A 16,203-nucleotide genomic window follows, 5' to 3' on the forward strand; every position below is an offset into this window, starting at 1 on the left:
ATCACTACTTGCTTACTTTGATGACAAAGTCATCGCGTAACAACACAAGATTATAATCTCTTTTAATGTGAGTTACAAGATTCAAGAACAAGATTCGAGAAAGCACATGGTCTCGAGCTTGTGCAGATTGTAGGTTAAAAAACTCAGTCGAATCTCACTTGTTATAATGAAAAGGAATTCAACTGAGTTATGACGTCACAAATGAGAATTATTTGAGCGTTAATGTAAATGAAAACTAATGTCGCGTCCAGTGACGTCTGACTATATCCCGTTAACCGTTGGAACAATGGCTGACAAAGTGCCACTGTGTTGTCGAGGGTCATTGTTTCACGAACAGTTATATTTCTCTCTCCTTTTTGACGCGGTTGCATAATTCTTTTATAGGCGCGAAATCGATAGGGTAGATAAAGGGCCGAAGGAATAAAGTAGCAGCGGTTTTTTTCCGGACTGTCGTAACGGCACCGTAGGTACTTCGCAAGGGTGCATAATATTGCACATCGGATGCACCTTGCGCGAATGCCGCAACCTGTCGGCGAAATTTGAGTTATCGGACGATGGGGTCTCTGTGAATACGAGTCATTTAGCGTTGTAACCGACATACAAAAGCAAACGGGGGGAGAATTGCGAACAAGGTCATCGATATGAAGGGGTTGCGCCAACCTGTATTAGCAAGTGTTTTCATTATATTCTTTTTCCTCTCCCTCCTTAATACTAATCGATTTTTATAACGAATTTGGTTAGAGTTACGCACATAAAACAAATTGACGTAAAGATAGGAATTTCATATAAATATAAAAACAAATAATCAATCTGCAAAACCTTCAATATACTTTTTTATCGTGCTGTTTAGTAAAATACTTTATATTTCGAAGTATTTGCATTTTCTTTTTACACTTAGATTAGATGAGTGTATAACAATTTTAATATACGCATAATTCGTTAAATTAAATTTGCTATTATATAATATTAGTTTCGTTTATGCTATTAAAATTTCTATCACGTCGGAAATGAAAAGCATCGAATTCTCGCGAGTATCCGTTGTATCAATTGGCGAGACTTCGATTTCATCTCGTCAACTCGATACAAATCCAATAACTCTCTCCCTTCACTCAGGCCATAATGATGTTTCTTTTCGCGCGTAAGTCGAATTCGGTGTCTCCTTCGCGCAAATTGAATTTTATCCGGCAGAAAAAGCTAGTTCATCTCTCCCGGAGATCGCGCTCTTCCCTTTTGATATATTTTCTTCTATAATGCAACCACTTTTAATTTAATCGTGATTAAAAGTCCTCTCTTATACCGATACATCATTCCTGCATCGTTTCTGAAAGTGCCCGCATGGAAATTAAATGAAATATCGGACGCAAGGGATTGAACGAATTTCGTGGTCTCCGCGCGTGACGGATTAAAGGGATATGGGTACCTGTATAAAGTTTCTTCGTATGTGACGCCGTCGTGCCACGAATATCATTTTTCTTCCCTTTTTATCTGTTATTATGTAATTTGTAGTTCGCGCGGCGATCTTGGTCCGCGTCGTCATGGGATGAGAGACGTATCTCGAATCCCATGGAAACACGATCTTCCTCTCGATACGCTTCGAGCTGCGCGCATTTCCAAGTCGGGAATCAAAACGGAGGCATTGCATATTCGATTCGGGTAGAAGTAATTTATCAATTCGTCGTGAAGTTAAAAAGTCACAGCCGCTTAATTTTTACGTTTTGTTTCCAATCGAACGATAATACTCTTAGAAGGCTGTTTTGATTGAATTATTATACGATTGGAGATTCTTTCGTTAATCATTTTCATTATGAAACGACAGTTTCGGCCATTAGAATAGAATTGTATTCCTAGAATCTCACGGGAAAAGAGAATCGTGCGAACCAACTTTGACAGCCTAGTCTAGAGGTCGTAATTAATGGAGAGGAGTCGTACTCTTCTCTTCCAGCCGCTTCGTATACCTTAACTCTGGACGGCGATATATCCCCGGTCTCGTGCATTGGGGTGGCCGGGTGCATCGTGGCCAGGTAAAGGGCAGCTGTCCACCAGGTGCCAGTCTATCCCTCCATGCACCTCCACCTCCGGGAACGGTGGGGATCCGCCCGGTTTCATTGGATGCTGGCTCGCGCGCGTTGCGGCAATACTCGCGCTCCGCGACAGAAAACAGTCAGTCGTCCCAGGGCGCTCGACGGAGCACGTAGGCGAGCTGCGATCTACGTGCTGGATCGCCCCATTCGTCACCGTGACACGCGGTCTTGTTCGCAAGTCCCTTTTCTCTCTTTCTCTGTCTTGGGTTTGAGGTTTGCGCAGTGATCGCGACGTCCACCCGTTAGACACATCGCCGAATAAACAACAATCAGAACGGGAAAGGATTACGGAGTCACGTTTGATTTTCGTATCTCGGTCGTTTTCTCCATTAGATTTTCTTCACGTTAACGTTTTCGTTTAGGGTAGTTTCACGACTTTGACGGCCGAGCGTAGTGTTGTGAAAGAGAAGCTGACAGAGTAAATCTTGTCTTCGCGATCAGTGTCCGAAAGTGCGATCGTCAGTGAGATCATCGGAATTAGATCGTTCGTATATCGATTTCGCGCCGTTTGCTCCCCTATTTCCTGTCTTCATCTACACACCTGTAGACACGGTTTTTCGCGTCTGATTCGCGAGAGCAGTACGGCCACATTTATGGGGGTGTCCGGAGAGTGTGCGATCAAGGGCAGCAAAAGCAGCCACCCCTGTCACTGCTGCGGCCACGTCGGTAGTTCCGGCGCGAGCGTGCAACAACCGCAGCCGCAGCCGCAGCAGCAGCAACAACAACAGCAATCCTGCGAACCGTACTACCATCACCACCATCAGCATCATCATCATCACCATCATCATCACCATCACGGCAAGCACGCACCGCCAAGCGCGTCGCCGCAGCACAACAACAGCGGCGACAACAACATCCTGGCACCGTTGCGCAGCAAGATGAAAGTGCTCAAGAAGCTCAAGCGCAAGATGGGTTTAGGTGAGCCACACCTCCATCACTTCCTCATTGTCTCTGATGCTTTCCGGTTACTGCTCGGCCGATCATGCGACTAATCGATCGATCACAAACGCTGCTCCGCGAAACTTGTCCGATTTTGCCGGTCAACGACATTCGGAAGGCTTCCTTCATGAATGAGGCTTGACGGAACAAAGTTTATCCAGTTAACCAACAATGTTCGGATTCACCAACTTCTGATTTTATGTATCTGTCTATTTACAGAATTTAATATTTTAAAATTTGATTGCGAAAAAGATTGACTTCCCCTATGTATACTTTCATTGATGTTTTATTGTAGAATGTTAGCTAGTGTTACATCGTGCATCATACTCCCAAGCTCTTGCCAAAGCGATCTGCATTCAAATCGTTGCTGTAAAATTGAATTCATCGAGCGTCCCAATGAATATTGCTGGAACCGAGCGGTAAACTCTCTCGTCATCGAGGAATGAATCTCCAAACTCCAAAACGACGATAGAATGAGCGGGGAAACAATTTTGGCTTTTCCCTGCGGTTCGTCGGCGGTTTATCGCGAATCCAATAATTGTTGACGACGGATCTGCTGCCTCCAACTTTTCATCATATTTTGGAAGAAGTTTAACTATACTTATTCTTAGTTTATCTATTATTATTTAGGTATTTGTATCGAGGGGCGATTTTTAACTCTAATAAAAAATTAATGTTTTATATGTTAATGGGGAAATTATTTAACTTGTAGATAGAACGAAATGATTTTGAGGAAAGAATGGACTTCCAATTCAAAATTTATTATTAGTGTCGCATGTACTAGATTTTTGCAGAGCAACCAATCAATGTGTGATAGAAAGAACGTTTTGTTGAAATCTCTAAAAATTTAGCAGTTACAAATCTGAAAATAATTTTATTTGGATCATCAAAATAATGTTGTAGGACGGCTTAAGCTGGTTGCTAGAATGTTAAAACTTTTTGCAGCATTGGCGTTAAGGTTTAAGCATTTTATAGAATTATTTTGTCCAACAAAATCATTTTCTGCAGATTTATATCTGGCTACATTAATTTCTAGATACTTCAGCAAACCCGTCCTTTTTGGATACGCGATCGATACTTGTAAGTTGGTTGCGATATAATAGAAGCTGATCGAAAAGTACTAGCTGCGAAAGGGCTTCATTTCCTACAACTGTCCTGATTTCAGAGTGTATCGTCACGCTCGTTTCCATTTCAATAAAAGCTCATTTTGTGGCGAACTTACGGCCTGAGCTGTGTTTCGTTGACCGACTTTTCCTTCAATGGACGATCCGTTGAATTCCACGAGGAAGGCGCAGCACGAAAGGATATATAGCTTCTCATTGACTTCAGCTTCTTTGCCTCGCTTCCAGCATTTCGCAGCGTTTTCATCAAGTATCCTTGTTTTGCGATTCAGTCTTTCGACGACAGTTTCTCACAAAGTAACCAGAAACTACTCGTCAACCCTTCACGGAAAAAAATAAATTGGTACAGCAAACCTATAACTTATTGCGCGAATTCGACATCTATAACTAAGAAGATTTGATGGTGTAACAAATCGCTAATGTTATTCAGCTGACTTTGCTACTTTAACATAGAAAATTGACTGTCTGTATATTACGACTGTAGATTTGTTAAATCAGTGAAGTTTTCAGATGTTTTTTTTCCGTGTTTGCGCGACTTTTATTTTCAATACTTATTGTGCTGATTGTTTTCTTTATTTTTCGCATGTTCATCATCACAAAATTTCGAGCATGATGAGAGAAATGAAAGAAACATCGCCGAAGATTTAATTCGATTGATGTGTTCGATCACAATTTTTATTGACTTAGACTCTTAGAAAAGATTAAATTGAAGTCACTTTCGGAGACGACTAATAAACGAGCAACTTTAGGTGTTAAAAATTAAAATATTATTTATACATTAAACAACATATCAATTTAATTAATTTCGTTCGACATACATTTTATGTGCAAGGATAGATTAATCGATTTTAAACTGAAGAAGACTCTATGAATCGAAACGTTTTTGTAATTAAATTTTGTATGTTGTTTAATGTATAAATAATATTTTAATTTTTAATCGTCTCCGAAAGTTACTTGTTGTTACAAATATCGAGCGTTATTTTGTTATTAAATTGTTATTTACATTTTGTTATTAAATTGAAATCTATTTAAACAATAATAATGCAAAATAATAGAAAACCGAACTAATACTCTTAATTAATGATTCATAATTATATACATATATATTATTTTTTATATAATTTATACATCTAATTAATAACATTAGTATGTATATGATAATGCTTGAAGGATATTCAAGATACTTTTTATAGGTATAGGATTCCAAGAAAATATTTTTGTTTGTGGCTATATTTTTGTTGTACATTCCGATGTAATCTGATGACCGAGATCTTTAAATGCTATTTCCCGACAGGATTTGTAATACACAGTACTTTACTATGAGACAAAGCGTCAGTTGTTGTCGATTGAAATCGAGGTTAAAGGTTACAAGTGGAATTTTACGAATGGAATGAAGTGGAGTGGAATGGAGTAAGGAAAAAGAGTGGTTTTCCTTACGTGATAAATTTTACGTGTCAACGACGTTCCTCCACCGGGAGGTTTCTGGGGACCAACGCAATGCGAGCCCTTTGTGGGAGGGCTTTGAACCGTTGAAGATTTGTAAAAGGGATACGTGCACTACTGGGATACTTTATATCAAAGAGAAATTGTTTTGAACTTATTCTTGCGTAATTTGAATTATTTATTATTATATCAACAAGTAGCATAATGACTATATTATTATAAATCTGTCCTAATTTTTAAGTTTACATAATTTTTAAAATCTGATTGGTAAAAATTTTACGCTGTACTTACATCCTTCGCGAAGTATAATATGATTTAAATAAGTAAGAAACAATATGCAATAGTTGCAGTTTTTGGCAATTATTTGGATCTCATTTTTATGATTACTGAAAAAGTTATAATTTTTTTCAAGGATAATTTTTTTCTGAAGCTTTGATCGATCAATTCTTTCTTCATTTCTTCATAATCGTACATAAGAGAAGTAGCTTTTATCTCTGTCTCTCTTTTCTCCCTCCCTTTTTTGATCAAAGAAAACTGGAGCAAACAACTCACGAAACTACTTTGAAATTTCGAAGTTGTCTCGTTGGTTGTTTTGCATGAAACATTTGGCCCAATTGATAAGTGTATTTAAATATCCTGCAGTATTTCGCTTTCGTTATTTATGTTTCTTTGGAACATATAAAAATTTTTACTTTGAGAAAAGGGATGGAGAGAGGAGTGAGAAAAAATAAATCAAGAAGAGGGATATTTCTAGCGGAATAGGACACTTTATTGCCATCATCATCGTCGCGGAATGAGTGAAACGAAGAAAGTAAGTCATCGTATTGCTTCTGGGATACTACTCTTTGCTTTTCCTTCTTTTTCTTGTTTTTTTTGCGGTTTGGTGAATCACTCATTTCTCGGTTGCAGAGATTCTCAGTCTCTTTACTTTCTCACCTCATCGCGACTCCTTTTTTTTCTCTTTCAATAGCCGCGAGATACTTCTTTCCTTCTCGCGTCTGTTATAACCAGTTTGTCTTACAATTCCATCTCGTATTCTTTCTTTTTACTCGTAATCGGGATACATTATGTTGTTCGATCATCAACAAGACGAGAGAAAAAAGATTCTTAGAGGATTCTTTCTCGCGTGCGCGCGTTCAATCGTGTGATCGAGAAGTGCCGGTCAGGACTGGACTAAAGTCGATTTACCTGTTCGAGGAAAGGATCTTTTTCCCCTTTCCGATCTGAGTCACTGAAAACGATTGGTGACGCATTAAGTTGCTGGCCGTGACGAAACGTTATTGCAATGTAAATTGCATAATGCGTTCGCGCGTGCATACAAACAATGTATCACCTGCGTCGGGTATGATTCAAGGAATTAGTTTCCCACAAGTTTCACTTTGTCATATCTATTGAAATCTTAATCTTCGGTTATTAACATACTTTCGAATCTACAATAAATATAGTTAAACCTTGATTTATTGATTTATTTAACATTTAATGAGAGAATTAATCGAAATATATTTACGTCCTTGGAATCTGAAGTCTTCTGCATGATTAAGTTTTCTTACTTATTAATTTTCTTACCTGTATATTTATTAATTTATGTTACAACGTAACTCGATGAATAAATAATTTATTAAACATACACGTACATGTACACGCGCATACGGTGTTGTTAAAGTAATTACTATCGTCTAGTCACGGATTTCTCATGGTATCTCCTCAATTACTTAGAAACAGAATGTCTTACGGTTTCTGCGTGTCTGTCGAGTCCTCTTTCCGGAATGGGTGAGCCTTGCGAGTCGTCCGAGTTGTCTCATAGAAGAAGATCCAGTCCAAGGAGCGATCACTGACCGTCCTCACTGACTCGACAATCTCGCACACCCACCCACCCACTTTCCACTTCGCCGTGTGACGTCAGAAAGCGAGCCGCGGAACCCGTCTTTGTTCCCACAAGCGTTTCGCGAACCGGTTTTGCGGTTCATGATGCCGCGTAGTGTTCCTGTCAGCTGGTCGGACCGTTTAATCGGGAATTCTCTCTCCGCCTATTTTAAAGGTTTGGCGGCCGTGTCCTTAGGAGTCAGTCCTTTCCAAGAAGCGTTCATTCATCCTTTCTTCCTGAATAAGGGCGGGAGCATAGAATCTTGCATAACGCAAATTGCATAACAAAAAAAATCAATGAAAGTCCTTCATTTCCTTCTTTTCCGCGTGAAATAATGGACTCTGATTGGTATAGATTTTTTATGCTTTAAGCATTATGCGTTATGCAAAGATCTGTGCTACGGCCTTAACGCTTGTAAATTACAGTGATAACACTGGCATGCATATGATAGGCGTATCAAAATTCATAACTGCAACATATTTACCACATTCTTATCTCAACAGGATACATGCATGTAAATAAATATATATGTAGTATATCTATATGTATATACACAAACCGCACACAGGATGAGTTCAGCGAACTTCAAATGGATTATTTAATCGAAAACGAAATTAGTTCCTAAATATCGTGTCGATCCGTAAATGTCAAGCAACGTTATCGTCGAATAAAAATCTGTTATATATAAAGGTGTCATTTCACGAGACGTTGAAAAACAGCGTCAGCATGATCACGTGCTCTCAACTTGACACTGAAAGTTGGATTTATCCAAAATCGACGCTAGACAGAGTATAAAAAAAAAATGCAGTGTTGGGTGCCTTTCAACAAGAAGCGCAGTTAACACAGTGAACCATTACGTATTCTTATTGTTTGTTAATATTAAACAAAGATAAAATGATCACTGTGTTATACTGTACTTCTTCCTGGAAAGCACTATTTATATGTAGCATTCAATCTTGAATCGAGATCTCTGAAAGTTAGATTTATCCAACTTCCACAGCGTCAGATACCTCACAGAATATAATGATTCATTGTGTTACATCGTGTCGTTTGTATCTCTTGCTGGAAAGTACTCAACACTATATTTTTTTCATATACTTTGCTCGTCTAAAATCAATTTTGATCCTATAACTTATTTTGAAGCTGAAAATGAGCGTCAACATGAAAAGGCACCTATATTAATTTAGATATCTTTAAAATAAAAATTGCCATTTCTTGTTTAGAGTATCTTTCGATAACGTTTTTGTCTCTACAATGATACCTTCTCAGTTCACGCTGACCGATTCGTGACGTTCTTCGAAAAAATAATTTCTACAGGGTATCGCCCGCAACATCCGGCCGGCGGCACACCGTGAGCGGAAGCGAGGGTATTCAAGGACGGAAGTCGACATCGATAACACAATAGAGCCGAGAGTTCCGTTTTCCGAGATCGAGTTCTCTTGGGACGGCTTTTTGTCTGAGATCAAACGCGCCTCGCACGTCGGCCAAGACGTTCCATATCTCAATTCTACATTTCATCTAAGTCTTCGATAACAATTGCGTCTTAGGCGTTGGAATAAAATCTTGTTTTTCGCGCGTGTCTGCTTCGCGCTCCTCCTTTTGCGAAGGAGATCGTAATCTCATGATGCGGACGTGGAAAGTGGACCTTTGCGGAAACAAGGTGCGTGAACACCCCACGCGAATACGCAGCGCGTGCACCGGAAGCGACTTCATAAGCAGACTCGCGTACCTATCTCGAGCCGTTCGGGCTCGGCTGCGTGAAAATTCGTAAGATCACCCTGCCGTGACGCGATTCGTTCGGAGCCACATACGTCTCGTCTTACGTGGCTGCGTAACGTGACGTAATTGCAAAACATTTTCTGAATATTTAATTCCGCGATTTCTCGCATAGCTCCAACGGCTGAAGTTGTGTTATTATAGCCCGTCTTTCTTCATACGGATTAATCATGACGAAGATCTAAACATCCTTGTTTTGTCTACTATTCGCGCGAGATGATCTCTTTTGATACGCATTTGTTTACGAATAGACATGCCGTTGCAAACTCCTACTGACTTTCCTCCACAGGTCTAATAAAAAAAATGGAGTAACTGTCAAACATCTGTCGTCGGTCGAAGTGTTTCCAGAAGACGCATTCCAGAGTACGACAAGAGCTTTCATGAGTGCTTTCGAGGAGCTCATTTGCTAAATTAAGGTCGCTGTTGCTATTATAACGTAATGGATTCTCGAGTGATAAGCCAGATCGCGAACTTTCATAAACTCCCGTCGACTAGAAAATATCTCGTGACTCTGAAAACAGATGCGAAAACAAGCCGAGATTAGATTCCACTTGAATCTCTGAAATAACGAGTTAATTAGCCGTTAAATACAGCCCCGTTCAGTCTCAGGTTTCACGAGCGAACTTTTTCCGTTAATTAATTAGTATCGCGGCGAACATTATTTCTCGCGAATTATGTGAGGCAGAAAAGCATTTAAAGCGGTATTAAATGTTCTGTTGAAATCGCGTAATACTTGAAATTTATTCGACGCAAATTGCCCGAGATGAAGGAGCACGGCGATGAAGAAGAGTTGTCAGTGCGATCTTCACGCATACTCTATACATAAATCTCCTAACTACGCAGCGAAACGTCTTAACGACTCGTTCTCCTTCGCGTAATCCTGAATACGCCATGAGCACCCCTTGCCGAGATTTATCGCGACTGCTTTTTTAAGGTTTTCTTTTCCTCCATAGAAATGCTCTACTGCGCTCAAGTACGTTCGTCGTGGTTTTAATGTTTTAAGGGTGAGACAGCACCGTCGCGACGAGACCATTTCTTAATTTGAGTACATTTGTCTGGCTGCTTCTGGGCTTCTTCTCATTTCGACTCGCGTAACTTCTCGTTCAGAAAACCTCCTAACTGTTCTCCCTCGGCACGTGGCACGTACTCGATACTTTTTAATCGCCATAGAAACGAAACTGCAGCCTGGAGTTGTCTGGGTGTGCCGCGATACGTCTGCTCGGTTGCTAAAAATAGAGCCGTAACGAGCTTTAGGAACTTTGGTTTTAGAAGATAAGGACGAAAGTCGTATAAAACGAAGGACACAGAAATAAACGTTATATCTTCGAAAGACTAAAGTCGTGTAAGGTACCGTTGCGGACATTTGCGCTTATTTTACTTAGACTGTTATCTTTCTTTATTTTTTAATATACATCGAAGATACGATGATTCATTTTTCTCATTGAAATTGTGGGTTCGGTTACATGCGGCGCGATGATTCTCTCGGCCCTCGATCTGAGACTGACTTTTTCAAGAGATGTTCTATGATGAAAGAGAAAGAGAGAAAGAGAAGCCCCTAGAGCCCCTTCACTCGCAATACACATATTACTCCTGGGAGTCGAGAGCCGCTTCTAGACTTTAATGGAACAAATGTTGCGAAACCACATCGTTGCCCTTCATACCCTCGAATCACTTCGAGGACTTCAATGCCACTGCAATTTCGACGATGATAATATCACAGAATTTATCGAATGCTTTTTAATCGAGTCTCTTTTATAATGATTCGATCCACGATAATCTGATGCAAATAAGAACTTTCCTCAGCAATCGTCGTTGAAATCTTTTTCGAATCTTTTGAATCTTCAGGCTCTTTGACATGAAGTTCTTCATTGCAATAATGAGCTTCAGATTGAGAGCGAAGGTCTATTCTTGAAGGATGCCCTTACCGAATAATCGAGTCGATCGCTGGATTATTAACATACGAATGGTCGTTCGGGGACGTGCATAACGGAGTAGAAGTCCCCCTTATCACGAAACTTTCGCTGCGCTTTTACACTTGCCCTCGCCGGAAGTTGTTGATACTCGCAATTTCTCGCTGATTGGGATAGAGGCATACTTACCGCCCACGAACAAAACGCATCGTACCGGGAATCGTCGAATGGAAAAAAAAAGGAAGGAAGGGTTACGGTGAAAAATCCAACGTTATCGACCCACGCGCAATTCGCGCGGCGTGGCGCCTCAATGAGCGAGTCAATGTCTGAATGAACGACGAGATGATTTAATTGCCGAGTGTCAGAGTTCATCTCGACGACGTGACTGTCGTCTGACCAGCGTCTCTCATTCTCCGTTCCGCCCACCCGTCTACACCGGCCATACGAAATCGGCCTAATCGCAGGAAGTTCGCGGCTGACCCCCGCGATTGAATTCAATTAGCAACGACACGAGAAAATTTCTCACAAGAATTTCTCTCGGGTTTAATTATCCGGCCGAATGTACTCGCGAGAGTGTATTGTTCCTCGGCGCTCTGTGATCGTAATCAAGAATTATTGAGCCACTTTTCGCAGTCATAATTAAATTAATGGACTTTGAGTAACGGATGATGAATATTTTAGTTAAATGTAATTTCGTTTTGCCAAATGACTACGGCAAGATTAATTTATCTGCCTGCGATCGTCTTCCTCGAAACCACCCATATGCACCGGCGATCCCACGAAAGTACCGGTTTTACGCGATAAACCAAACCGCCGGCGTGTAAACCGCGGTGGCCTGCCGATTATAGAAACAACCGGCGTTTATCGGCACCGCAGCCGTAAACTTCTACGACTTTTACTTGCTTTCCTCATCATGATTTATAATCTGCGAATTTTCGCCGCCGAAAATTTTACAACGCAATCCGAATCAGACGATAAACGACGTGCTATTATCGTATGTTTCCATCATCAAATCTGTTTCCATCGTTTCTCAGGGTGTTTATGCGATCGCTGATGATTGTGAGATCATCATAAATAACCAACAATCCTCAACTCGGCGTTAGAGCTTCAGTGCCTTAGCAACGATAGAGATTTCACTGTTAAATTCATAATGTCAAATTACATCCAATTTGAGTTAGTTTTAATTATTTCTATAAGTCGTCATTGTTGCTACTTATTACATCGTTAATTTAACTAAAACAATAGCGATAAATAACTTAACTTAAGAAAATGTATTAAATGTATTTGACTAAAATTTAATTTATGATTTACTAAGTGCATACGTTAATATAAACGTTGTTTCTATAAGTCGTCATTGTTGCTACTTAATACATCGTTAATATTTAACTAAAACAATACCGATAAATAACTTAACTTAAGAAAATGTATTAAATGTATTTGACTAAAATTTAATTTATGATTTACTAAGTGCATACGTTAATATAAACGTTGTTTCTATAAGTCGTCATTGTTGCTACTTAATACATCGTTAATATTTAACTAAAACAATACCGATAAATAACTTAACTTAAGAAAATGTATTAAATGCATTTGACTAAAATTTAATTTATGATTTACTAAGTGCATACGTTAATATAAACGTTGTTTCCCTTGAAAATAACTATAGAAATGGATTGATTTACATTTTGGTATATTTAGAAATAAATAAAATCTTATTTAACTTAAGGGATTGGATTGCTACTACTCTTTTGATATCTAACAGTGTTGAATTATAAGAAATAGATAATCCCCAGTCTGGCATTGCAGCTTTAGTAATACGATAGAGATTTGAATTATAATTTTGGAAAAAAAAATATATATATGTTGGAATTTGGAAAACAATTCGAATGAGAAATACACATCATACGTGTTGACATGATGGTAATGATCCATATGTTTTATAACTCCATATATTTAAACTCCACGCTGCTCGCGATCGATGATTCACGCGAAAACAATCAGTGGATTATAGAGAGAACAGTAATTATTGCCAAGAAGTAATGGCCGCTCTTCATCGAGGTCTTCTCTCGCAGATCTCCGTGTGTACGCTAATTTGCGTCTAATTTAACATGAACGGAATCCCGAAGGCGATGCGGATGATCGCGCTCTAACGACCTTCTCCCACGCGTCGTTTCTGCCTTCTAGGCATTGTTTCAATTCCACGGAGAAAATCACCGATTTTCTCCTCGTACATACGAACTTATGATTAGTCAGGATTTCACCGTGATGACCCATCGATATTCCATGCCGGTAATAATCGGTACGGCCATCGTAATATTTAGAATCGTAGCGAGGCATACGTCTTTCGCGCTCTTCTAATCGAGATCCAGAGCGTAGTATCGTTTGAGGCGCACAAAAAGAAGAATCGTCCTGCTGGAAAGAGAACGGCGATGGTTTTCCGCTTCATCCGTCACGGTTGAGAGCCACGGTGAACCATTCGACCTCTGGTGTAAACCGAGAAAGTCTGCGGATGACGCCAACAAGAGCAACCGGATCGGATAAATTAAAGACGTTAAGGTCGTTGCCTTTAATCCTTTTGTCGACCAATTACGTCTTTTCCTGCGCAACTTGGAAATTGACATAACTCACCATCGCCACGAAGGTCGAAGAGACGTTAAAGAATGCGAAAGAGGAGAGCGAATGTTTTATGTGTGTCGACCATATTGGGTTTTTCTTTAACGCTGGAATTTGCACGCGAATTCCCACGGACTTCGATAGGTTTTATGTAGATATTTTTTGTGGAAGGGGAGGATCGGGTCACGGAGGAAGAAAACAGGAAGGAAAGGCACGCGGGATCGTGCATGAGGGGAAGCCGATGACGGTGGCTTCCCTCCAGGATATTAAGGGCAGATGGACCGTGAAACTTATCGTCATAGGAGCATTATGCGATTAAGGGTTTGGTTTCTATCGAATCATTCTCACACTAAAGTGTAATGCAATATCTGTCATACTTTTCTTTATTATTTTCTTTCTTTCTGAGCATTTTACTTTAAAGAAATTCGGTGAATTTTATATTTAGGGATTCAATCGTCGTTTTCAGTCGATGAGCTCAAAATCACTCGGAGCTTTCGCACGAAGCTGCATATATAGCACATACCGAGCTTTGCATATCGCTATCAACCCCCTGACAACGGCCAGTCTGGCTGTGTCGGGGGCTGGGATCGATAGAGCTTCTATTGCGATATCGCGCGCAAACCCCATGGGCGAGTATGGTGGCGACAGTGGTTGGGATGGTGGGGGTACTCTGCGTCGCGGAGCCACCCTCACATTTCTACGGAAATCCTATATAAAAAAAGGAGACACGCAGCTCGTTTAATCCTCTCGATTTGCGCAGACTTCGCAGCTTCATATTCTTCCACGCTTCGGCGCTCTTCTACTCGCTTCGAATTGAATGCATTTTTCATCATCTACCAGTCTCGTTTACTCTGAATTATTGATTTATACCGATAAAAGCTGGTTATAATAAATTATAAGTAATAATAGTAAATTTATACATAGGTGAATCACAATAAGTTGCCTTAATTTTTATTACCTTGAGTGTTGAGGCCAATTTAAGGTTACTTATTGCCTTACCTATCGTAATCATGTGATTACAAATTCTAAACAGTGATTAATGTTTCGGGCGCACATACGTAATTGTTGTAACCCCGTAATATTTGACACGTTGTTCGAGTCATCCCTAATCGAGTAGCAACTCCCTACATAGCCGATCAAGTATGCTAATGTCCCGTGAAAATCGCCGAACCATGAAGCTCCATTCGGGATACGTGTGGATCCTTCGTTCATCCGTCTTTTCCCACCGCGCAAGCTCGCTTTTAAATTATTTTTCTAGAAAAAGGTATGTAGGTCGCTGCAATTCCCTCCTCGCGCTGTTAAGCGACATGAATGCTTACGCATAAGATCAGATAGGGCTTCGCAGGATCATCGATCGGTTTTCAGGACGACCGGAGGGTGCCGGAATGCCCAAAAGCTTAGGGTCCTTTTGTATTCTTCCCTCTCTCCGGTCTTTTTTTTAGATCTCGTTCTTTGGCTGACGAAGGGATGGAGGGGGGCGACACCAATGCCAGTGCTGCTGGCTGGCTGGCTTTCGTCGGGCCAGGTGGTGCGCAACCGTTGCTACGGCATGTATCGCCATCCCTAAAGCCGTGTGTTCCGCTTCTGCGAGCAGCTGCAGCTGCGACATATACAGCGACGTCTGTGCGCGCGCGTTGCGTGTCGCTCCTCAGCCATCGGAGGGTCGAATTCGCGTATATTAACGCTTGTGAAACGTATTTCACTATTTACATATTTACACTATCAGAGACGCGCGTCTCCGTGACGTTCCTTGTGCCGGGGCTTAATTATTTTCTGAAGAATCCATTTTTAATTGGCCAGTATTGCGTTTTATACTCCGTACTGTAAACAGTTATTCGTAATTGCGAAGAAAACGAGATATGAATGAAAAATGATTATGGGAGAACAGAAATTGAATTTATGTTTCAATTTGAAAAATAAATTCTACAATATAAACGAACTATTATTTACCATGTTTACATCAAATCAATTGATAATCATTTGATAATCAATTGATTATCAAAGTATGCGTGATCATCAATTCATTATCAGATTTCCGTTATGGTATTTGTGTTAATTCCTAAGATTAACATCGATATATGAAACTTTTTATATGTTACGCCTTTCGCTAATATCGGCAGATAAGACCGCGCCTTATCGCTGGCATCCGCAAGGTGAGATCCTCCAGATACACCCGCCTTTCCGTTTGAATGCCCGGCTGCCATGCACAGCTTGTCGAAGTGTATGTGTATGTGCACGTGCCTGTGTATTGACGGATCACACAGACACACGTAATGACAGCGGGGAGTTGGTCGGGGCAGCAACCAACGCAGCAGATGGGGAGTTTGCTTCTGCAAGCCAGTCGTTGTAGCGGCGTGGCTGAGGCTGCCCGCCTTTTCCCGGCAACTCCTGGCTTGTAAATCCACTCGTGTTTTCCTTTTATCATTCTTTCTTCTCTCTATTCGTTTTTCTTCCGA

The 16,203-nt window shown here is 40.4% G+C and overlaps 1 protein-coding gene across 1 annotated transcript in view; it reads left to right on the plus strand.

Annotated features, from left to right (window-relative positions):
* The first annotated feature begins 2,166 nt into the window (after nt 1–2,166).
* neur (E3 ubiquitin-protein ligase neur) overlaps nt 2,167–16,203 on the plus strand; it is a 31,038-nt gene continuing 17,001 nt past the window's right edge. The window contains exon 1 of the mRNA XM_018444780.1: nt 2,167–2,999. Coding sequence (XP_018300282.1) covers nt 2,675–2,999 — 325 coding nt within the window. The 5' untranslated portion in view covers nt 2,167–2,674. The remainder of the gene's footprint in view (nt 3,000–16,203) is intronic.

The sequence above is a fragment of the Mycetomoellerius zeteki genome, unplaced genomic scaffold (assembly GCF_001594055.1).
Source record: "Mycetomoellerius zeteki isolate Tzet28-1 unplaced genomic scaffold, Tzet1.0 scaffold155, whole genome shotgun sequence".
Taxonomy (NCBI): domain Eukaryota; kingdom Metazoa; phylum Arthropoda; class Insecta; order Hymenoptera; family Formicidae; genus Mycetomoellerius; species Mycetomoellerius zeteki.